At 41.1% G+C, this 26,205-nt stretch overlaps 1 protein-coding gene across 1 annotated transcript in view; it reads left to right on the forward strand.

Moving 5' to 3' along the window:
• Positions 1-20,979, forward strand: part of LOC150077460 (uncharacterized) — a 92,470-nt gene extending 71,491 nt beyond the window's left edge. Inside the window, exons 6-7 of the mRNA XM_090385910.1 lie at positions 14,037-14,166; positions 20,724-20,979. Of these exons, the coding sequence (XP_090242036.1) occupies positions 14,037-14,166; positions 20,724-20,976 (383 nt within the window). The 3' untranslated portion in view covers positions 20,977-20,979. The remainder of the gene's footprint in view (positions 1-14,036; positions 14,167-20,723) is intronic.
• The last annotated feature ends 5,226 nt before the right edge of the window (positions 20,980-26,205 follow it).

Here is a 26,205-nt window from a genome sequence, read left to right on the forward strand (position 1 = left end):
GAGGTGGACTTGCTGAAGGTGAGTTGAATGAATACCTAAGTACTCTACCTTTGTCTTGTTTTTTTATAGCGTTACATCAGAAATTTTAAAGATGACCTGTAAATTAACATATATGCTTACATTTTTTTTAATAATGAAAACTTTAATCATGAAAGGTATTGGGACCTATAGTATTTAGTACCATGCGTGGGATGAAGGTTGAGAAGACTGAAGGTGCTAGTTGATATTACACTTGAATTCCTGTAGATCATAATTTTCAAGAAATATCTCCAACCCCGCTAGTTTCAACCTCCCATTTTTAATATCACTATCCCTTTCCCAGGCCGTCTGTTGCTTTTAAATTGACCGACAAAATGGTGTTACTAGATTCACACCTACCCTAAATTTCTGCGGGTCAAGCTGTTGCAGACTACCAGTCGCTAGCCCTATTGTCTTGGAAACAGTATTAGTCGTGTACTCACTTCCTGTTTGTCTCCTGGGGTCTCTGATCAAAGGGATGTTCCGACAAATTCGGCTCAACTTTCTATTCTTTTCGTGCGACCTTACCCTTTGTCGCCTATTCACCGATAGCTCTGCTACCTAAACAAATCTTCAGATTTGTTTACGGTACTTATAGCTGAGTGTTTATCCATCTGTTGGTAGAAATTTCGTGCAGTAATTCTCACGACTCTCCCTTCCCTCCGATTAGCCCCTTCCTTAATTTAATCTCCCCCATATTTTTAACGATCCAGTTTGTTCAATTTATTTGATTTCTTATATTTTACTTTACAATATAACTATTCCTAATGTATCCTTTCTTATTAAATTCTCAGTTTGGGAACGACGATCTTTATATCTTTATCTTTATATACAATTGTTATCTTGTTCTCTTGTATTGATAATATATCAATATCATCTGTAATATTGTTATCTTTATATACAATTTACTTGTAACATTTTACATCTTACAATATGTTACCTTGTTTGGCACTTGGCTTAATTTAATGACACAGGTTAACCTATCCTTACAGTACTACCCTTATAAATATAATTTCTTTACTAATTCCTTTACATTATTATTTTGATTTTGCTACTCCTGAACCACCCTTACATTTTTTCATAATCATTAATAACAGGAATGTTCCTTTCTTTTACAAGGACTATCACTCAATGGCTTACAGAGCTAGGTTATGCGAGTCCTTGAGTTCAGGATTCAATAAAGAAACAAGGAACAGACTTACTTTCCGACTTCGCCGCTACTTCCAATGTCCTAGCGTTCAGGTTTCCCACGCGGCTGACAGGCGTACTTCAGTTTCTTGGGCTCTCCGGTTTTCCTTCGAGGCAGACAGGCTTACTTTCACTTCTGTGGCACTCTTGACATGATGCAGCTTCTTGTGTAGACGATATATTCACATGTGTACATACCTGGCTCATTGTCTTTACAAGGGCCTACATTACCAAACTCACCTACCTCCACTTCAACCCGCACTCATGACCTTCTTTCTCCCCTTTGACCACACCACACAAAAGTCAAACACAGAATGCTCTTTTCTCTCAATTTTTCTTTCCCTGAACTTCACTCTTCCCCTCAAGTTTGGCACGCCTCCCCCAACCAATCCTTCCCCTCTGTTTAAATTTACGTTCCTTTCCATTTGCCAACACAATTCTCCCAAGCTGTCTCCCTAGCGCGCAAACCAACCCTTTTCGCGAACTTTCTTATTTTTTTTTCACAGGCAGTATGACCCTTTCATGTCCACCGGCAACCTCCAAAAACACTCATTTTCGTTTCACACCTTTCTCTCTAAAAGTATCCCAACACCCAAAAATCAGTCAGCCTGACACCGTTTTTAATTTGACGCGAACACTGGACGTCCACTCATTTCCTGTTTTGGCTCCAACGGTGTCATAGATCAAAGGAGACGCCTCGCATAATTCCGCTTCACGTTTTATTGTTCTTCCTTAAGGAACCCCTTCACGCCCGTTCTCAAATGGCACCCCTTTACGTAGTCCTGCTGTCCCTGTTTGCTCTCTCATATTATTTGAATTACTTGTTTACCACTTTGCTACTATTCTCAGTTCTCACGCTTAAACTATCCCATCACTAAATCTAGGGTTCTTAAACTTTAACATTACTTCTAGCAAAACAATTATTTTTATTTTAAATTTGTAGTATTTTACATCTTACACTGTCAAGCAGGCAAGCTTATAGCTTACGCCGCTTACTAGTGCCTACCGCTTACTTCAAATAAACGGTGTCCAGTTATTTTTATTATGGCTCATTTCGGGGAAATGCAAAAAACGATTGAATTTACGTGCCGACAAAAGATTTCCAGAGAGTAATTTAACTTATATTTATTTAGTATTTATTAAACTTTGCCGATACTTACCAGTGAAGAAACGAAGCACATGAACAGTACACTTCACCGAACGAATGACTATTTAATATTCAACTATACTGTACTATACATAACTTCAAATGTCAAACGGTGAGAGTTACAGTAAGCTAGCACGCTTTAGAGGGGCTAGACTTGCACTCCCATTCCGACGTTGCCACATTATTTGCATAATTGATAAAGTATATTTTGATTTTACCGACCACCGACAGAGGCGTATTTACTATTTACTGTCATTTAAAACATTGATATTTGATATTTTATTCAAATCCAATAGTGTTGCAAACCAACGATTTAAACTTTATCTAGGTACGAAAACATTTTGTATAATTTATTTTTTCTTAAATTTTTTATTTAAATTGTTTTGCTTTTTTTTTTTTTTTTTGATCGCCAAGGGGCCCTTTGATTGAACGGGACCCTGGGCTGCAGCCCATAAAGACCATGCCTAAATCCGCCCCTGCTGGGAGTTGTATACTTTATTAAATTCGTTTGTTCCTTTTTTTTTTTTTTTTTTTTTTTTTTGGCACTACTTTTTGTTGTATTTAATTTCGGAATTTATTTATGGAACTAATTTTAATTTATCGCGGGTACTGACGATCACGTGGGTCCAATGGCCTCATGTTACCTTTTTCAAATGAGAACACATCCTTCAGATACCATGTGGGGCAACCTTTTGCACATAATACATCCTGTGGAGCTCTCGGCATGGAATCCACAAGGTGTCGCAGGATGACCCATGGTATGTGTCCAATAATGCCAGCACATTTTTCGGTGGATGGTCGTAGCACCGAATGCCCTTTTCCAGTAAGTCCCAAACATAGATTGAGATCGGATGGATTGAACAGCTTAGGAGGACGGAGAATTGTCATGGCTTATATCTTATATAAGCCCTTCCCAACAAATTAATAACCTTACAGGACTTGTGGCGTGGTGCGTTGTTTTGGTGATAGATGCCGGAATTGTCTGGTTCGTCATGAAGAAGTATATTTGGTCGGGGACGATAGAAAGGTAGGCATTCCCATTGAGCTGCTAATTAACAGTGATCTGAGGAGCCAAGGCATGCCACGAAAACAGTCCCCAAACAATAACTCCACCACTTCCATCCTGCCGAACACCAAGTGCATCTTGGTCCAATGGCCTCATGTTACCTTTTTCAAATGAGAACACATCCTTCAGACTAGGCGACAGATTTCCACACGTAGGTGGTCCAGTGTTGGTGCTGATGTGCCCATGCAAAGCGCAGTTTCTTGTGTCTTGCAGTGGGCATGAGTACCCAGGACAGCCTTCGAATGCCGTAGCCTATACGAGCCAATTTCTGGAACATAGTCCATGATACCCCTTAGCAGTTAAGTTGCCAAAAACAACACAACAAGACACGCACACTTCGCAGGCTGAACACCATACTCATTTCTGGTCATTTTAGAGTTCTATGTTCATCACAGAGTACTGGTTTTGCTGTTTCTACGTGGATACTGGTTTTTATGTTTCTACGTAGTACTGGGTGGTTAGATCCGACCACTATGCAGCGTTCGTGCTGTACTATATTACGAGACGAGTCACACGATGCTCACCACAGGTGTCGACAACACGTGGCTCTCCCACGAGTGAATTTTGGCTATTTATTCGATCGCTGTTGAGTCAGCTATGGTAGAACGGGAGCACTTAAATATGTTGCTTATTCTCGAGATACTGGCAACTGTACGTCTTTTCCCCCAAATCATTCCACGTTCGAAGTTCGAAATGTCTCAACGCCAACCCATTCTTTCTAGCAGACACTAAAAAAAACTGTTTGCCACGCGTGCAAACTCATTTATATTTTATATCAGCCGTTCCTGACTTTGAGCCTTCTCCACCTTCACAAACCAGTCCATTCCTACACAAGCGGTTGTTACTAATGCTAAGCCAACTCAGCATATTTTATCCTTAATTAATAGGAATAAGTCAATTCTCATGCTAAGCACAAGAGTTAGTTAGTTTGTTTGTTATTTGGTTTTCAGGAGCATTAGCAACTCAGGCCATATTGCTCCGGGATATGCGGTGGTCATTCCCTGACCTTTCCGCATCCTCCGTATTTGGTAGTGACGGGCTCGAACCCTGGTCTAATCAAGAAGCGTGTGCTATGCACTGCTGCTCCTTCCCACCTGGCTACGGAGGCGCCTAAGCACAAGAGGATCGGCATCCAAAATTTCTCTCAACACCGACAAAACACTGTTCTTTATCCGAAAGATATCTCTTATTCAGCTCTGGTGATTTTTCATGCTGAGAATTTACACAACAATATCAGCTGGTTTTTTTTTTTTTTTTTTTTAATAATAACAAACAGGCCAGTTGGTAAGTAAAATATGATTCCTTGCACGTTGGGACTACCACTCAATTCTCAGTAAGCGGCGACTATACACGATTTAAAAATTCCACGATTAGAATTATCACTATATTTATTCATCTGGCTAATTTTCTTTAGGAGCCAAATATGTGCTTGGGCAAGAGCATACAACTGTCTCTAGTATTCGTAGCTGTTTGTTATAGGGTTTTAGGCGCATCAGCGATTTTAATCATATTGCGTCGTATATAATGTCTATAAACTGCGTGCGTTTTGTGGTCGATCTGCTGTTTGATGCACAAAAAACTCGTTTCTGGAGGGAAAAACCATACTGGGTAGTCTTTTCCACCCGGTATGGGGAGGACAGCGAGGGCGGGCGCGCGTGTGCGTGTGTATGTGTGTGTAAAACACCAAAGCAATGGCTAGTAAAATAACAAATCAGTATAACGGTGGTGATCAAAGAGGCATTTCAGAAAACACAACTCATCGTACCTTGGCCAGATGGAGTATTCCAGCCGACAAAACCGGGTTCCATTGCTCTCAGTAAAAACAAGGAAGTTCGGTTATGGCCTCAGAAACGTCAACACGGGACAGAGGGAGTTCTGAAAAATGTTGCTTGGACTAAAGAATCCCGGTTCCTGCTGCTTCAACACTGGTGGGAGTACCAGACTATAACAAAATATATATATATATATATATATATGAGTCCATATACCCATCAATGCACAGTACGAGGAGTGTTTTTTTTTTTTTTTTTTCGTAGTGCACATTAGTTCCCTTAATACCAATGGAATAACATTTGGTTGCTCCAGCTTTTCTGGAAATTTGTTTCCAAACAGGCGCGTACCTTCATAGTTGCAGTGTATTCATTTGCGAATGGATTCTCCAAAAGGGATAATGCGCCATGTCACAAGGCAAGAACCGTAAAGAAGTAGTTCAAGGAACATAAAAACGAACCTAGCATACTGCGGTCAAGTCCCAGTCACCAGATCTCAATGTAGGATGAGGTGGAACGGGTTTTCCAGAACAGAGGTCCACATTCACTATCTGGTTCCTTCCCAGTCAATGGTGACCGGGAAGAAACCAGAAAGCTGTTGGAATAAACTGGATCACCATCGACCAACGTCCCCAAGCAACTACGAATACAGGCCTGCTCTAAAGAGAGCTGAAAAGTGACACTCGCTATTGGGTTTGTTTGTTTGTTATTTGGTTTTTACGAGCATTAGCAACTAAGGCCATATTGCTCCGGGAATATGCGGTGGTCATTCCCTGACCTTTCCGCATCCTCCGTATTTGGTGGTGACGGGCTCGAACCCCGGTCTAATCAAGAAGCGTGTGCTACGCACTGCTGCTCCTTCCCACCTGGCTACGGAGGCGCCTTCGCCATTGGGTGGGCATAAGTAATAAAGTAGTCATTTAGTGTATATAATGCGGTGTGTGCGGAACTCATGGAATTGCCTGATGAATCTAACTATTCATCTAAAATGATCTTTAATTTTTAAGAGTAGAGTATAAAAGAAAGTTAAACTTTCCTGATCTTACTGGAAAAGAAATTAAATCATATTAGTCTGAGATAAAGAAATTAACGGTAACAGAAAATTATAATTAGGTATCATTAAACAAGCGTTTGCCACCAAAATAAATCTTTACAACTTTAATCCGAAATAAACAAGGTAAGTGACCAAAACTCAGATAAAAAAAAAATGACTATTGACAGATGGCATGACATTTGTCATGCCATCCAGGACTGGGGATCAATGGAAATCAGTAGTGTAGAGCGACGAATCACGCTACGTGCTCTTCAAGTCTGGTGGATGCATTCGGGTATGGAAGTCGACGTCTGTCTCGCATTGTTTCGGCCAACTGCAGAGCGATAGTGGCACAAATTACCACCGACTTTAACGAGGGAGCTGCCAGAAATGTCTCCATCAAAACCATCAGACGATCATTAGCTACAGACCCACCAAAGTCCCACTGCTAACACACGACCCTACGCCTCAACTGAGAGAAGCAACATTGGCACTGTACCTTGTATGATTGGATACGGGTCTCCTGGTCCGATGAGTCCCGTTTCCAGTTATTTCGAGCGGACGGGAGGGTACATATCTGGCGGAAACCGTACTAAGCTATGCACCCGTCAAGTCAACAAGGAACTGTTCAGGCAGGTGGGCAACTGACACTCGTTAAGACCTCTTGTATGGTCCAAGTTAGTGTGCAGCCGTGCAGACCATCTGCATCCCTTCATGGTCATCATGCACCTACAGGGCAATGGACTATTCCAGCAAGACAATGCGCCTCCCCACAGAGTCGTGGTGACTAGAACATGGTCCAAAGAGCATTCTGCAGATTTTACCACCATGGCCTCTCCGTTCACAGGATATGAACCCTGTGGAACATCTTTGGGATGCTGTTAAAAGATCCGTTCAAGCTTTGGATCCTCCACCCAGAAATGCGACGGAATTATGGACAGCGTGCAGCAAACATGGATGGAAATACCTGTGGAACGCTTTCATGAACTAATGGACTCAATGCCTCGCCATGTGACTGCCTTTATCAGGGCGAAAGGTGACCCTAACTGTTACTAGGTAAGTGTGGCATGATTTCTGTCCACTCAGTGTACGCAGGACTTTACATTTCAGGCACGTAGGAAACAGTAATAATTCATGATTTATAACAAAAAAGAGAAAAATCATCGCCTTTTATGCGAGAACATTTCATTTCTATGCTTCCGTCGCATTGCCCATCATTCCTCCTACCAGCACATGACAACAAACATAACATCCAATGTGGAAGTACAATGTACAATATACAGTACATGGTTAGCTTGTGTGATACGGATGAAAAATAAAATAAATAATAATTTCCGGATTTCTATTGTTCCGATTTTAATTAAAATTGTAGAGGCTTGACAAATCGATCTAAAAGAGCGAAATATAAAATTTCATGAAAATCTATCCACTGGAAGTCAAGTTATTTCATTGCGGACGGGCAAATAAATGATAAATTAAAAAGCTGTCGGATTTCTATTTTAATAAAATTCAGGACTTTAATGCAACTGTTAATGATGACTCAAGATATCTGCAAAAACCACAAATATGATTCATGAAAGTTCATCCAATAGGAGCTGAGTTATTACAGTCGGACGGACAGACAGACTGACGGACGGACATAGTGAACGTGCACATTATGCATGTACACTAACGCATTTAAAAAAAAAAAAAACCGTGGAAACATCGCTCGAAACCGATTACATTGGTCACTTGTAGAAAAAGTTCATAAAAATTCCTCCTCTCTTGATAGGATTCGAACCATTTTATACTCATTGTGGAAGTACAAAATACTCACAGTGCTGTCACGAGGATTTTTATATCAAGTTCCGCCACTTTATTAGGTTGGCCTACCTACTACGACTGAAATGGCCCTGGGAATTCCCAGGCTGCCCTCTCTCATTGAAGAAAGAAGACCGATAATCATGGTAAAGATGCTGGCCGGTCTCATCACATCTCCTTCATTCTGGGATCTCTGTGGCTGGAGGATTCCACCTGCCCAGCTCAGAGCCACCCCAACAATTTGCCCTCTTCACTCACCGCTCAGATCGCTTCCTACTCTACCAGATGCTCGAACGAATCCAGGACATCGATTCCGACCTAGAGAAATTTGCTGTTAACCGATACTATAGACAAGGGATTCTGGGCCCCAACACGTCCCATGGCTTCAGTCATTCAGTGTAGACAGAGTGCGTCGTCGAAACCATCTAGTCACATGCAAATTCACCCCAGGTGCCCTCCAGTAGGGAATAGTCAACGAAGGTCCGTATCGGCTGCAAAATGAAAAACCTTCTCTTTATCGCATCTAAGCCAGCATGCCTTTAAATCACCACTTTAATGCAACTGTTAATTATTGAGCGAACCGGGGGTACGTGCATTGACTGCATCATACTGTTCATCATACATCATACTTCATACTGTTCTCTGACACGAACTGCAAAGACAAAAATCGGGGCTTTCAAGTGTGTCAAGTGTCATTTTGTTTATTTAATAATGTTAGGTTACGCCAGTTTTTATTTAATGTAATTTTGTTTAATGTCATCTCATGTCATTATAATGTTTTATGTAACTTAATGCCATTATGTACGTCATTCTATCATCTTATTTCATTTAATGTCTTATGTCATTTTATGTTATTTTATTTAATTGTTTAATGTCCTATATCATATAAAGTATTTAGGGGCAAAGGCCTCATGCTACGAAGTAGAATGACTAACATGTAGGTTAGTGCAAATGCATCATTTTAACATAGCTATCTACCAAAGTAGTTGAATAAATTAATTAATTAAATTGGCATTGTTTTGGTTATATCTCAAACTGTGAGGCGCCTCCGTAGCCAGGTGGGAAGGAGCAGCAGTGTGCAGCACACGCTTCTTGATTAGACCGGGGTTCGAGCCCGTCACCACCAAATACGGAGGATGCGGAAAGGTCAAGGAATGACCACCGCATATCCCGGAGCAATATGGCCTTAGTTGCTAATGCTCCTAAAAACCAACCAAACAAACAATCATATTGTGACTGCCTTCACAACGAGTTGCCATGGTATTGTACTACCTCGAATAAATAACACTTCACCAGTGGAGAAGACTATTGTTATTTATTCTCGGCGGATACCACCACCCAGACGGCACCGTTTCAAAGCATTTTGGCTTCTCTTCGGGGTGGGCAGGTACCCTGGTGTTGCAATAGTGACAACCCAGTTATGAAGTATACTGCAACACCAGGGTACCTGCCCATCCACCGAACAGAAGCCAACAAGCTTTGAAACGGTGCCGTCTGGGTGGTGGTATCCGCCGAAAATAAATAACAATAGTCTTCTCCACTGGTGAAGTGTTATTTATTCGAGGTAGTACAATACCATGGCAACTCGTTGTGAAAGCAGTCACAATATGAGATATAACCAAAACGATGGCAATTTAATTAATTAATTCAATTAATTCAACTACTTTGGTAGATAGCTATGTTAAAATGATGCATTTGCACTAACCTACATGTCCTATATCACTGAATGTCAATTTATTTATTTCTGTAATATATTTGGTTGTCATCATCTCTGTTAAGTGTCAACCCCTGGCCTTTTGGCTGTGAAGGGACATTGCAACACTGCCCAAGCTTGTAACTGTTAGAATTGAAGGTGATGCAATAAAAGACTCCCTCTAATACCAAGTAGGACCCTCCCTTAGCACCCCAACCAGATTCATCATGACATGGACTCAACTGCGTCCCACAGTTGTAAGAGCTTGTTCCATCTCGTCCTACTGCATTGTGATCTAGTGTCTGGGGAAACAACTGTAGTTGTCTAAATTCATTCTCTTGTTCCTGGAATCAGTTTTGTACAATTCTAGCCTTATATGTTGTATTAAGCTATTGGAAGAACTCATTCGAAGATGAACACATTATAGCCATGAAGAGAAGTGCCCGGTCGAAAACAAATTCCAGATGTGTGTCATATAAATTTTGCTCCACTGGTATTAAGGGGCCCACTGTGCAGCACAAAACCATTTCCCTCACCATTACAGTGCCACTGCCAGTCTGCATTGTTGACACCCCTGATTGGTCATTTGTGTTAACCCTTATCCTATGCTTCATGGGCTCTCGCCCATATGCGCAACTACTGTAGTTCTCAGCTGTGAATTGTATCATAACCTTTCCAAAGTTAGCATTAGTCATATTATACAAAATATAAACACAACACAGGTCAACTCAGTAACTAAATAATTAGCAATAAAACAGGAGTGACCATTTGGCCTCGCGGCAGGTAAGGCGTCATAATCCCCACCACGAGTTACCGTTCCTACCACAAGGAAGTAGGTCTCCCTATCTAGCGAGCTATACCTGGCGTCGAAAGACACCTTTAACATAATCGACAAATCTGCCGAACACATTTATGTCAAAAACAATGCCACCAAAGTGGACTAAGAAAGAGCGAGCGTCCATCCCTCCAGCCTCGCTCGAGGGTCTGAGTAATAGGGACAATCGAGCACAATGTGAAAACCGGTTTCCGGCTCTCCACAAGGGTATAGATCTTAGGACACGAGCCCCAAATGGAGCAACCTCGACCTCAAGCCATGTCCGGTCAGGACACAGCAGACGGCCAAGCCAAACCGAAACCAAGGCCTTGGTCGGCTCACGGTATGAACAGAGCAAATAAAGGCGTATAAGTGACGACCGTTCTCAGAATCGGTCCACTGATTTTGCCATATGGCCTTCAATTCATCATTAATTCTCCTCCGCTCAGATGATAATGCCTTGAACTTAACATAAAGCTAGAATTGTACAAAACTGATTCCAGGAACGAATCCATGGACCATTGAATGAATAAATGGTCCATGGATAATGGACCATTTATTCATTCAATGGTCCATGGATTCGTTCCTGGAATCAGTTTTGTACAATTCTAGCTTTATGATATGGCTACTGGAAGAACTCATTCACAGATGAACACACTACAGCCATGAATCGAAATACAGTGCCTGATCGAAAACAAATTCTGAAACTAAACGAATCCATGGGCCATTGACTGGTTCATGGTTTCGTGCAGTTTTTACCATATTCTGGTTTTCCTATCAGTATGAGACAGCACGAACTGGTGGTAGTCGGCATGTCCGGCGCCGACCACCGTGCAAGCTCGAAGTCAGTTAAATCTTTCTTCTTGTTCATTCTCGTACTGAATTGCCCACATACAGCATCTCTATGTGCCTGCCCACCTATATTATATCGCACGGGATGCCGCTAATGAAGTAACTATTTCATGAAACTAGTACTTATACCTAATAAAGTAACAAGTAACATTACCATGCTTGTAGCGTATATAATAAAGTAGTCATTCACTTTACAGTAGAAAGTTTTTTCTTTTCTTATGAAGTTTCGATGAGTGGGTATGCCGTTTCCAGGTTCATCCTACTTGAGTTATGTTTAAAATTTCTGGGGTTTTTTTTTTTTTCATATTTTTAATATGTGAATAACACTCTCATAATACTAGAGAACTTATCCTCGAAGGCCTAATTAATAATAAATCGGTCAACTACTGAGTGCCAGGCACTCAAGATGAAGGATCCGTAGTCACGAATGGTCGTTAGTGTAGAATCTCAAATAGAGAGCTTTATGGTAACTGAAAAAATTTCTAGTAACCCGGCTTGGTCTAAAACTAAGGAACTAACGAAAACGTTGTTTGAGTCTTTCCAGTTGTGAATGACAAGGGTGGGAAAAGCGACTCCGACTTCTTCCTGGAGAAGCAATTAAAGTCTTGGGAGAGAAGCTACTGGAAGGTGAGGGCGTGCAAGACTCCGCGTAGGCGCCTCCCCACCACCGCCGCTTCAACACTGGCTCTCTGAGTACCTCCTTGCTGGGACAACTCCAGCTCTGAAAATTGTTAAAAAATACTTCTCCTTGAAAAATTTATAAATGACCTTTATAGAATTACTAACTAACTATTTAGCAAACTTTCTGTCACCAAAAGGAGAGTTACTTAGCACAAAGAAGCGCGCTATCGAAGTGCAATAAAAAATTGATTTTTTTATTTTAACACAAAAAGTAAATGATAGATTTCAATCGGAATAGTTTTCCCTTGACAAGCATCGAATAACGCATAGCTAATAGGTATAGGTACAGGTATGTTGAGGGTCTGACGGCTCCGGGGATTTCTCCCATCTCCGCGTATGTTCTTTGTATCGAGTGACAGTACCCTGTCTATGCCAGAGGTTTAAAAATAATGTATGGGTCATGGGGTATGTAGTTTGTTGTGCCCATTGTTCATCCGGCCTGTTGGCCGCCGGGCCCCCAGTGGGACCCGGCGTTACCATACCTAGCGACGGGGACGCCGGCCGGGTGTACCAAGAGACTAATTATACTGTGGCAGGTCCTGCCACTTACTTTCCTGGGATTTCGGTGACTAGGACCTAAAATAAAGGTTGGAGTTATCGCTAAGTTGGAGTTATCAGTTTAAGTAAAATTGCATTTAGAAAGCGCTGCGTGGGATTTTACGCTGAAAGAACTATTTCTAGAGAGCCTAAAAGGTCGGGCAAAATTTGATGTGATTTAAATTTGGACATGTGGGGCAGTCGCTGTACAAGAGAAAGTGTTGGGAGGGGAGGGTGAAGACTGGGGGGATGAAATAGGAAGAGGGGTCGGATAGAGAGGTGACCCCCCCATTATCAGTGGGGCATGCCCATGCCCCACCAGAGTGAAAATATGGGGAGGCGAGGAGAGGAGAAGAGCAAATACCCCCTCCCCGAAAAAAAAAAAAAAAAAAAAAACCGCACAAGGGAGTGCAGGTTTGGGTCGACAGTAGGCCATTCAAATCATCCTAAAGTCTTGTCGTTCTGTGGTATGGTGAGTTTTTTGCTTGTGTTTTTTTTTTTTTTTTTTTACCTGTTTGACCTCCTGCATTCTTTCTAGTTGGGTTGCCTTTGGTATATTTCTATCATTGTTTTCCTTCTAGAAAATAGATCCTGGGCATATTGACTGAGTGCCTTGTAGTCCTCTTGAGTGTCTAGCAGTCTGGGTTCTTGGTTGTCTGGGATATATTGGATTGACGTTATTAGCTGTAGTCGCAGGTCGTCATACAAATCGCACTCACACATTAAGTGTCTCCAGGACTCCGGGTTGCCACAGGGACAGTCCGCGTTATTTATGATACCAAGTTGGTGTAGTTTAGCTTTAAACGGGCCGTGTCCTGTAAGGAGGAAGGTGGTCTAATGTGATTTTTAAATTTTTTGCTCCATTAGTGACGGAAATAGAGGGAGGGAGACACGAAAATTACTTCCATTTTCTGTCTGGCGTCGCCATTTCTAATTTTAAAAATATTTTAAAATTATATTTTAAACCTACTCGTTGTTGTGCTCTTTCCAACGGTGTATAATAAGCTTTAGGTTGTAGACAACATTTTTGTTCCCCTCACATTTTACCTCCCCCCATTTCTCAGACCAATTTTTGTCAACAACGATCAATATGGCGTTATGTTGGTCCACATGATGTACAAACCAATGCAAAATTTCAAGTCAATAGGTTGAGTGGTTCCAGAGATACAATGCTGTGACGGACAGACAGACAGACAACCGAGTGACATTATAAGGGTCCTTCGTTAGACTACGGACCCTAATAAAATGAAACAGGAAAGACACTTCTTTACAATCCGTAAAAGTGTGTTTCATAAAAAAAACAAAATGAATCAGTAATCGGTTTTATTATAAGGCTATGTAAAAAGCGCTTTAAAAAAAAGAAAGAAAAAGAAGTTACTTTTCTAAGTGGAATCTATTTTTTAATTCACAAATCTCCTCTTCCTCCTTTCTTTTGCAGTGTTGGAGAACAGCAATCCCAGCTACTCCTTGTGTCTACATTATCGTCATTTTTTACCGGGTGTTTTAATCCAAGAAAACATCACTGGGGCCGTGCAGAGCAGCCGACGAACGATTATTGTGTTGTCTAAGTAAGTACTGTCATCGAAGTTCTTTCATTATCATCATGAAGCATAGTTTAGTTGTGTGCGAATGTGTGTGTGTGAGAGAGCTTTTTTTTTTTTTTTTGTTAGTTGTTGGCGCATCAGCTTCTGTGGCTATAATGCACCTCCCAAAGTTTTTGTATTTTACTGTGATCCAAGCCCGAGGCGGGATTCGAACCCAAGATCTAAAAACGACTAAAATAAAGTCAGTCCGCAAAACGCGTAACATAGGTGTGATAATTGAGACACAGACAGCAGAGGATGCTAAAAAGATAATTACAAATCCAAAGATTCAAACCCTTGGCCTGGAAGCAGCGCCACCAAAAAGAAGAGGACCGAGTATTGTAATCTACGACACCGACAAGGATCTGACCCCAGAAATGTTGCAGGATGAACTCTATACAAGAAACCTCCAGCGAGATCACCCAGACATGGAACCCACAAGCCTAATAACACCAAAACATCAAACGAGATCCAGATCAGGGATGGTCACATATTGGGTCGTGGAACTATCGCCAGCTGCGTGGAAAACCATCAGCCAGCAAAACAGAGTATTTATAAACTGGGGCAGCCACCGCTACAGGGAGCATGTGTCTGTACCCAAATGCTTTAGATGTGGCCGCTTTGGGCACACAACACATACCTGTGCCCAAACCCAGCCTACATGTGGCCACTGCGCTGAACGAGGCCACGAATTTAAATCATGCCCAAAAAAGGACAAACCACCTATGTGTGCAAACTGCAAGTCACAAAAGCTGCAGGCGGATCACTCTATCAGGGACAATAAGTGCCCTATATACCAAAAAGCAAGGAGTACATACCAATTGAGACTCGATTATGGGTACACATCTTAGACCATATAATAACAACAGGGTACTATTTGCACAATTAAACGCCCAGAGGTCCAAGGCAGTTGCCGCGCAGCTGACCAGGACAGCAAACGAGGAAAACCTGGATATCTTGCTCATCCAGGAACCATATACGCACAGTAAGAAGGTCAAGGGATATCCCCTGAAGTATAAAATCGTGCAAACTGATGATGAAACGCCATGGGCCGCCATTCTAATCAGAAATCCAGACTACACAGTCACCAAAATCACAAATTACTGTCTCTCATGAGCTGTATATGCCCACGTCATCACTGCACTGGGCGAATTTTATGCAGTATCGCTTTACTGTCGGCCAGGAGAAGATATCCTCCCAGCTATAACTTACCTGCAAAACGTTCTGGAGGAATTCCCGAACGCTAAAATCGTAGTGGGCGCTGATGCAAACTGGCGTTCGCCGGCGTGGTTTAGTGAAACCCCGGAGCGACGTGGCGCGGTAAATGGACAACACCTGGAGGAGTATCTGGCAAACAGTTGCTATATGATCCTTAACAAACCAAACAACCTACCAACATTTTCAAACACGATGTGGGAGGCCACGATTGATGTTACTTTGGCTACCAGATCTCTAGCGGACCACATTGCATTCTGGACTGTCAGAGAAGACTGGACCTCATCTGATCACCGAACAATAACCTTTCAACTAAACCAGAAACTAAATAGACAAATGGTACATAGACAAATGCAACACAGATATGCTGTTGAGAAGGCAGACTGGCCTCTCTTCCAGGAGTCATTACGTACAGCTGCTCAAGCACTTGACACAGAAGGACTAGACCCAGATAGACACCAAGCTAAAATTGTCAAGCTTATCACAGATGCAGCAAACAATTCCATAAAGCGGAAAAAACCTACTCCGGGAGCTGTTCCCTGGTGGTCCCCAGAATTACAACAACTCAGACGTGTGGTAAACACCTGCCGAAAACATTTTCAACGTGCCAGGCGTAGCTGGCCTGCAGTAGAGGTGGAAGCACTACGACAACAGTACCGAACGGCCAGGAATCAATATACAGCAAAGATCCGTGAACGAAAACAACGCTCCTGGGAGCACCTAGTATCCACAGTTGGAAACGACAACCCCTGGGGAGTGGTCTACAGAGTGACCACAAATAAACTCCCCAGAGGCGAAGTCATCCCCACAACCAAGAAGCCACAAGGAGAGTACACCAAAACGTGGCAGGAATCCATCAATAATATCCTAGATGCCATGTTCCAGAAACACCTGGATCCAACCACCCCAGAACAAACATCGCTCTGCCTAAGAAATAGTACCTACACAAAAATCGAAGAGGAGGAGCCCTTTACTAGGATCGAACTGGACATTGCAGCCGCCAAACTAAGAAACAGGAAATCACCAGGTGCAGACTTATTAGAGCCAGAAATCGTAAAAAAGGCAGTTGAGACTATCCCAGAAAAAATACTAAATTTATTTAACCAGTGCCTAAAAGAAGGCTATTTCCCACACACCTGGAAAACGGCAACGCTTCGGCTCATCCTCAAAAATCCAACAAAGCAGCAGGATCTCCCAGGGTCCTACAGACCCATAGCCTTACTGTCTGTACTGAGCAAACTGATGGAACACCTTATACGAAATCGGATAGAAACTCATTACTCAAACGCAGGCCTTCAATCCCGAAATCAGTTCGGGTTCAGAAAAGGACACTCCACCGTAGATGCATTGGAAAATATTGTTAACGCCGCAACCACAACCAACCGAAAGTACTTCCTCGTCATCGCAATAGATTTTGCTGGGGCGTTTGACTCTCTGGTGGCCAAGTGTCCTCGGCAGGCTCCGGGAGGCTAACCTGCCAGCAAATCTATACAAATGCATCAGTACATACCTCTCAGACAGATCAGTCACAGTCACTACTCCGTATTGCTCCGTATCACGGTTGATACACAGAGGATGCCCACAGGGTTCCGTTCTGGGCCCTCTTCTTTGGAATGTCGTCCTAGACGGCTTCCTAAATCTCAACCTTGGAAAAGTCACATCCCAGGCTTATGCAGACGATCTTATTCTGATGCTTGCTGAGGACTCCAGAGCACAATTAGAGAACTCCGCAAATAGAGCAGTCACTGTCCTGCAAGACTGGGCTGACAACAACAAACTCACAATTTCTCCAACCAAGACATGTTCAGTCCTACTCAGGGGGAACCTAGATATTAGGAGGCCTCCCCAAATCAAAGTCCAGGGGAAAACCGTCAAACTCGCAACGGAATTAAAACATTTGGGAGTCATGCTCGATAGGAATCTATCCTTCACACCACATCTGACATACATCAGGAATAAAATCAGAAACTATTCTGCACTCTTTGCAAGAGTCACCCGTAAGGACTGGGGCTTGAGGAAAAAGACCCTCGCCCTCTTCTATACGACAGTATTCCTGCCAGCCATTTCATATGCCTCCGGAGTCTGGTACCACAAGGCGACCACCGCGGTCAACAGGAGAAAACTCGAGACGATACAAAGATATACCCTGCTAACGATCTCCAGAGCCTGCAGGACGGTGAGTACTCACGCGCTGCAGGTCCTTATGGGTGCACTCCCCCTGGACCTGGAGATCGTTCGTCGCGGAATCCTACACCATCTCAGCAAAGGAAAAACGTCCACCTGCCTGAACTACACGATTGACTTAACCAATGACCCTAAAATGGAAAAGAAGCGACTCACACTGCATCTCCAACAGACCTGGCAAACCCGCTGGGAAAATTCAATCAAAGGTGAAATCGCCCGGAAATTCGTGCCGACAATTCAGACGGTATATCCAAAATATCCCCACTGGCTGTCTCCAGGACTCCTGGTCACATACCTACTCACCGGACACGGTGCATTCAGACACAAGTTGTCAGGCTTCCGACTCAGTAACACTCCTCTCTGCCACTGTAGCCAAACAGAAACATGGGAACACCACATGTATCACTGTCACGTGTATCAAGATCTACGCTGCCGGCTCATCACTGAAATTCGATTCACACTGCAAAACCAGGAACACCTCATCCTAGAAGAAGAAGACAGCTACAAAGCGCTAACAAAATTCGCTCAGGGCCTCTTCAGCAGAAGACGGACCTTCCCCCAGCCGCAACCACTGCAATGAAGAGAATGCAAGTACCTATCAAAGCTGCCCATAATTTGAAAACAATTCGACACCACAAAGGACCACCAGAACAAATCAAACCCGCAGGGATCTGACTTCATAACAGAAGGAACAAAATGAAATCGCAAATGCACATCCAAGCTGACTGGACTAAATAACCTCGGATGGGATCTTAACCAATGAATGGCTACAAAATAAACTGGACTTTGTAAACCTTGGATGGGACAATGTCCCAAAAATGACATTCCACCGACTGAAGAAACTGCAGAGCCTCTCTGCACACTAGCCTTATTGGCGATCTGACCTGGCGCCCTTGCCTGGTCCACTTTTCTTCCCTTTCCCTGGCCGGGGGGGGAGGTGATGGTCCCTCTGTCTCCTTCCCTCCTTGCCACCCACACTTTCCCTTCTGGTGGGGTATGGGCATGCCCCACCAAATCTTGGAGTCACCTTCTCTATCGACTCCATTCTTCTGTCTGTCGCCCCCCCCAGCCTTCAGTCTCCCTCCCACTCTAACTGCACGCAAGCGAATGCCCCACACATCCAAACTTAATTACAGCCAAATTAGATTCGCCCACAATTTTCGGCCTCACAATTCTAGCACAACTACCACGCGATAACATCTCAATTTTTTTTTTTTTTTTTTTTTTTTACTTAGTTATTTTTATTTTTAATTTTTATTTTATTTATTTATTTTTTTTTTATTATTTTTTATTTTTTTTAGGTCCTAGCCACTGAAATCTCAGGAAACTAGGTGGCAGGACCTGCCAGAGTACTTATTTAAAATATTGGTGTACCTGGTCTGCCTCCACGGGGCGAAGTGTGGGTAACGTCTGGCCTCAGCAGAGGCCTGGCGGCTAAATGGCCAGAAGAACAACGGTACACAACATTACTCATGTACAATATCCATACACTTTTAAATCTCTGGCCTTTACAGTGTACTGTATCACACGACAATGTAAACTACGCGGAGATGGGGGAAACCCCTGGTGCCGTTTGACCCCAAACACACTTTACCTTTGGGTTGCCAGGCAGGCACTTTATCCACCTGGCTAGCCCGGTCGGCTGTGAGAGAACTACGAATTCTTGTAGATAATTCATCTATGGAATTCATGAGATTTTCTTCGGATACTGAATTATGTACAATTTTACAACCGACTTCAGTATACAACTGTTTAGAAAGCCCAATATGAAGTACTCAGTAATTTTTACTGAGTACTTCGTATTATTATTATGCATATCTCGTCATAACATTTAATAAATAAGGTACACGTCGATTCATTTACTGAGAGAATTTTTTTTTATATTCTTCCTGTTCGTTTCCTTCATGAGATATGAACCTTCTTCTCAAACTTGAACCGATATATCAAGTGGGCCAGATCTCAATTCTGAGCCCACTAAGCGGTGATCGCCATTAAAAAAAAAAAAAAAAAAAGGTTTAGTCACTGTTCCTACAGTAGATATATGCATGGATAATAACTGAGAAGAAACGAATCAAGAGATTATAGCCAGCACCACCCTCTCAGACTCAGGATGCCTTTGGTGGGTGGGGGGAGACTTTTTTTTCATTCAAGCGAATCTGTTGGTGTTTCTTACATGGTTTAGAGAACTGCATAGCATGACTTTTCAAGGAAGAATTACAGCCCAGAAGTATATGATAACAAAAAAACAAATGCATACCGTCAATTGGTATGGTGCATGGTACACAAACCTGGTCTGTAGAATCAACAGAAATCAGTACTATGGGACGACGAAATTATCATACGCTCCTCTAGTCTGATTAATGTATTTGGTTACGGAGGATAACGCTTACTACTTGAGGGTGTTGTCTTAACCCTGATGACAATTTTACGAAAGCATACCTTACACATTCCAACACAGCAATGCCCCATGCTACAAAAGAAGGGTTGCAAACGCGTGCTTTTGCAAACACCTGGAAAAGACACGAGTTCGGATCTCGTCAATGATGCGAGGAATTTTTATTGTTCTTTTTCACAACTTGGCTGAATTAGTCGGTCTCAGGCGGGGATTGTTTTTTCTTCCAGAACACGAGTTTTTTCCAGCAAACAGCAAATTGACCACGAAACACACGCAATTTACAGAAATATTATATATGGCGCAATAATGTCTAAGTTGCTGACACGCCTAAAAAAACCAACAAATGAAATCCAGATTTAGGGAAATCCAGATGGAGCATCAAGACGGTCCTCTTCTTTGGCACAAAAACAGACAGACAAAAAAACAAAAATGCCACTACGGAAGTGGACATAGTCCACTTCCGTAGTGGACTATGTCCACTTGTGGCACTTGTTTTTTTTTTCTGTCTGTTTTTGTGCCAACACAATTAAGGCTATGATATGTTTGTGCACAGTAACTGTCGTATGACGGCATGGTAGTCAGCTTGACGATTATGCCGGATAAAAAACTCTAAATGCAAGAGGAGGAAACCCTACAACCCTAGCCGGAAACCTTATATAGATGCAATATACTTTTTATAATCACATAAATATTTTGACCTACCTAATTTAGTAATATAAATTTTAATAACACTGAATTTTGCTTCTAGAAATTTCCTGCAGAGTGAATGGTGTCAGGTGGAGTTCCGCACAGCTCATATGCAAGCACTAAAGGACAGAATAGGAAGACTAATAATTATCAAATATGGTGAACTTCCCCCTTCACGAAAAATGGACCATGAGATGAAGGCTTACATAGACACAGCAACATTTCTGGATTGGAATGACAGACGCTTCTGGGAAAAATTGAAGTTCGTTCTACCAAAGAACAGGGTATCAGAAAGTAGATCCACTCCTCTATAACATTTTTTTAACACACACACGGGTTTCTCATGACACTTTGCAAATCAATCATTTCTGCTAATTGTACGCACAGTACTAACTGAACACAAAGGTTTCAAATAAATGAAATACCTAATGAAGTTTTTATTTAATTCACTTTCGACATATTTTAACTTAACTGCTTCCTCAATTTTTTGCTTTATAATTTTTATTTTATCTGATGGATAATTCCGCCATCCTTCACAGCGAAACGTGAAATAAAATAGTGAAGGAGAGTATTTTTGGGGTTAAAAATATTTAAACGTTATTTAAAAAAGTGTTTCAACGTTGATAATAACTGACCTCACATAATCAATCAAGTAATCATTTGAAAAATGATTATTTGATTGATTGTGCTAGGACACTAATACCAGACAAATCTTGAGCTAGGATTAAATTCGTCTGTCTCCATTACAACTGAAAATTACGAATACTCCCATATTCTGCTTTTTGCTATACTCTGTGCAGCAAATATAACAGAAACCTCAATCTGTTAAATGCTTGCATTTCCCTTCCTTTACTGTGCATTTCCGCCTTGGAGAAACTCTTGAGTTCAAAATAAATGAATTTTTTGTTTGTACTCTGGGACCGCCACATACGGTCAGAAGAAAGTTTACAAGATAACGATAACAGAACAGTATCACCGTATTTAGCAGTAGTCCCATGTGCTCGAACCACGGACAACTCAAAGGTGTATACTACTATAACCCCTAGCTTCGCCAGTTGGCTAAATGCATTCCTGTAGCAACGAATGCTGTATTACACTGATATTCTGGGCAATTCCGCTCTTTCAACAGTGTGGGCGGGGCGCTTTTCTATATCAGCATGCCAATGCACCACCTGTCCAGGCTGTAGAGACTTGAAGCGGTCTAAAGCCATGGTCGTGTAAAAGCTTCACCGGTCTGCTTAGAGTTCCTTAAACCCACTGAACTGGAAATTGTGCTTTGGGATAGGCCAACAACACACCGGTATTCGAAAACTGAATTCCCTGCTGAGTGTCTGGTGCGAAAAGGCCAAACACAATGCCACACGTCCACTAAAAAGCAGTGTCAAATTCGAGTACTGTATTCACTGCATTTTATAGGGAAATCAGTGATATTCTAACTAACAGCAAATTCTTTATACACCGAGTAAGGATGACCCTTATCGACGCATAAGATTCTGTGAATGAGCATTTTACGCAAGTTACTGGTTCAAAAGTAACCATAATTGAATTAGCCTGTCTAAAGAGAAAATTGGTAGCCGTGTTATCGTGTGCTATGTCTGTGGAAGGGCAGAATAACTGGCCCAATATTCTCCTAAAGACTGGGCCAGTTATTCTGCATTTCTATAACGTATCTGTTTGATACGTTATAGAAATGCCAAACAACGCTTTTCCAAGCGAACAACCGTAATGGCGCCAGCAAGGCGACGTCTCTGAAGAAGTTCCCTACGTTTATAGCCTCATGCTTAGACATTGAATGTGTCTTTCAATTAAAGACATTTCAATGCACAAAGGTCAAGAATTACTACTCTTCAGCTGAACTAAAATCACGGACTAAAGAAATAGACGTACTATTGGCACGAGAGCTTTATGAAGATGAGGTTAAAAGAAGCCCTAAAGAATATAAGGCTATAGGGCAGGCAATAGATAATTGCTATTCAGTTATTATTGTACGAAACCCAGAACTGAACGTAAACATTTTGAAATATTATAGTTATTCTCACGGTGTCCGTGCAGTGATAAGTTTTATAAATATATACTTTGTCTTTATTTTGAAAGACCACATTATCAGAGTAATCAAACGTGAGGGTTCAACCGGTTGAAGTCTACTGACTATTAAATACAGGAACGTTTTCGTATTTTCTCTATTTTGTGAACTCTTGTGATGACCTTATATGGTCGTCCCGGAAAAAATCAAGCCCCATTAAGCCTTATTTGGATTATTAAGAGAGCATTTTATAGATGCCTTAAATAGTTAAAGCAATGTTCAATATTTATGTACGACCAACTTTATGATGTCGCGATGAAACACAAGAAAGGAAACTCTAGAATACATTGTAAATTCATCATTTAATTCTAATCTACTGAATGTTGTGAAACAGTTTTGGGTGGCCTGCTCTACATTCACACATTCAGCTCTACACAAGAACTGATATAACCGAATCAAACACTGATATAAACGTGATCTCATCAAACTTGCTAAATATGGTAGAGAACTTCTCTATCACATTTAGGTTTCCTTCAAGTATTGGATAAACACAATACTGATTTTACACTTAACCATCTACGTAAAAGAGATTGCTCTTTACTCTGTTTTGTTAATCCAAATTTTAAATATATTTTAATACCAGTGACTGTTTTGCATTGATTCTCTGTAATTCTCTGCGTTCTCACCATTATCTAGGGTCTACGTGCCTTGTGGGTGAGAAGTCTGTAAATAAATAAATAAACTGGAAAGTATAGGAGTAGTTGATTACGAGTGATCATAGAAACATTGCCTTAGAAACAAGAGACTCGAGTTATAATAATTATAATTATCAGTGAAAGATTTTCTGTTTGCTAAGTAAAAACAACAGATTTTAATTTTTTTTATTTATTTTTTTTTTAATTTTTAAATGTATACAAGAGATTTTTACAGAGTAAAAATACTGTTCAATGAGTTTAATAACAGAACTACAAGTTGTACTTATAGAAGACCCTCAAGTGCATCACACTCGGCATAACAAATCGATCCCAATGGAAAAGACCAAGAAACTGCTCGAACTGCTTCATGGCGGATAAAAAAAAAATAATTTAAAAATCTAAGAAATCAAGTGAATAGAAGTGTTGGAGAACACCAAATTGACCAAATGCAAAATAGTAGATTTTTGGAAGGATTTTATGAAAGAAACTGGAAATAGGGACCTTTGGGATACAGTTTATACATCAACGCTAATAAAGTTAAAAATGGACCAGATTTCCTTTACAAAAACATAAACAAATGGCACAGTCAATCGGTAAGACTCGATTTCCCGAATATTCGATAAAAGGAGAAAATACACCATTTTTGAGAAACAAGAACCGAACTTTACCATCACAGAGTTAAAGACATCAATAAAGTAAAGTAGCTGGAATAGACGCATTACAAACTGAACTAGTTAAGATTTTTTTCAGCTCAAACACAGAATTATATTAATGATGCTTTGGTTTAAGCGCAAAAACAAGCAGGGAAGATGAGTATAGTGTCCCGAAATTACGTGTATTTCACACTTTTCTGGAAGAAAAACCCGAGTTTACGGGATAAAAAGCTATGCAACTGTATCCTGAGACCGACTAAGACACGTGTGAAAAAAGCCCATAAAATTTCCTCAAGTCATTAACTGGGATTGGAACTAGTTCACTTCCGCCGTGAACATACGGGCGGAAGTGAACATACGGGCGGAATACACATGTGCAGACATAATACACAACTGAGCAATATTCTTTAAGTCGTTTTTGTTCCTAAAACACACTAATAACAACTGTTGTATATGTTTAACTTTATTTCTGATTTTTCAAACCAGTTATATATTTTTTTACAAGAGCAGGTTGGCCACCCCTGCATGATATTCTCAGGGAGGATTACTATATTAAATAATCAAATACTTATAAAAAAATATATAATGATATCATCTATAAATGGTTAAGCGAAGAAACTGATTGAAGGAAAAGGTAAAAACTGCACTTCTTAAAATTTTTATCAACGGAATATGAAAAAAGAAGAGCGGGAAAAATATACTGAAATTAACATCATTAGTTATTTCATTACAGCAGTTATGTGAAGATATCAAATATTACGAGATCAGATCCAAATACGGTGACCTGTACTGTTATAACATTGTGAGAGATGAGTTGGGATTTACTCTGGCGCCTACCCCACAGTTTGAGATTTTTCCCCATAAGTATCCCCGTAGGTATCATGTTTCTGGATTTTTAAGGAAGGGCACAGAAGGACTAAGTATAAAACTGCTTGAGTGGTAAACCTACAGAAGTTTTTGAACCTCTCGTTCTTTGTGTAAGTAAACGTTGGAGTAAAATTTGAAGTGCACTCGTACAATAAAAATAATTTTCTTACTTTAGGATGATCACTTTTCAATACCATTCTACACACTCGCTGGCAGGGCCGGCCCCAATATTTGCGGAACCCTGCTCTATAATTACTTGCGGGGCCCTGTTCGTTATTTTCTTACCTCCAGAAGTTAAAAACAATACAGATATTATTGAATGTGAGTAACTTAAAAATTACATTTTTAAATAATCCTATGTTCGATATCAAACGAAACATACACATTGAGAATGAAGTATACTCTCCACCTTTAGCAATTTTCAAGTCTGGTGTAAATAACACTATGGTGTATTTACACCGATATTTTATAGTTATTTCATGCTCATATCGTATTATGGCTTGTGCATTTATATTTTATTACAGTATTATTCTGTGCACCTTTTGGCATCTCTCATATTGTGGAATTGACTTCGCAACTGTGTTGGCATGACTGCAACACCAAGATACCTGCACACCCACCAACGATAGGCCAACAAGCCTTGAAACGGTGCCGCCTGGGGGAAAGCGGTCTTGATGCGGTTTCCTTTCCGCGAATAGGCAACAACAGTCTTCCCTAATGGGGAAGCGTTGCCTATTCGGGGGATTCACGAATGGTTTTGTTCAGTGAGTGAGTGTGAGGAGTAAGGGCGGAAACACACTATTATCACTTCACTGGACTCAAGTCGTTTCACTGTCTAGTGTGAACTGTGAAGTCGATCGAGGAGCCACATTACTACCACGTCACTTTATATGTGTTGTTCTCTTTGGGGAAAGCTGAAGCGAAATGAAGTGCTACAATTCATCTTCTTTAGATTTTGAAGAAGATTTAGAAAATGCATGTGCTTTTCTCATAGCTGAGAAAACAAGTGAGAGTAAGCAATGGATACGTTAGTGCGTGCCGTGTTCGTCGTTATTGATTGCTTATCTTTCTTACTGTTTTAAATTTTACAATAGAAAAAAAAAAAAAAAGATTCAGTGAACATAAATATCAATTAGTTAGTATGTATGTATTGCTGTATTAATTAAGCCATGTACGTAAGCGTAAATTTATTTTTATTTTGCTTACCTGCGGAAAATATTCTTCCGATTTTCACGTATCGTTTAATTTTTAATTGGTAAGGTAATAAACTGTAAATCTGTGCTTTAAATCTTTACTTTTAGAGCC

The sequence above is a fragment of the Mastigoproctus giganteus genome, chromosome 12 (genome assembly GCF_048544385.1).
Source record: "Mastigoproctus giganteus isolate SK-2022 chromosome 12, ASM4854438v1, whole genome shotgun sequence".
NCBI classification, from domain to species: Eukaryota; Metazoa; Arthropoda; class Arachnida; order Uropygi; family Thelyphonidae; genus Mastigoproctus; species Mastigoproctus giganteus.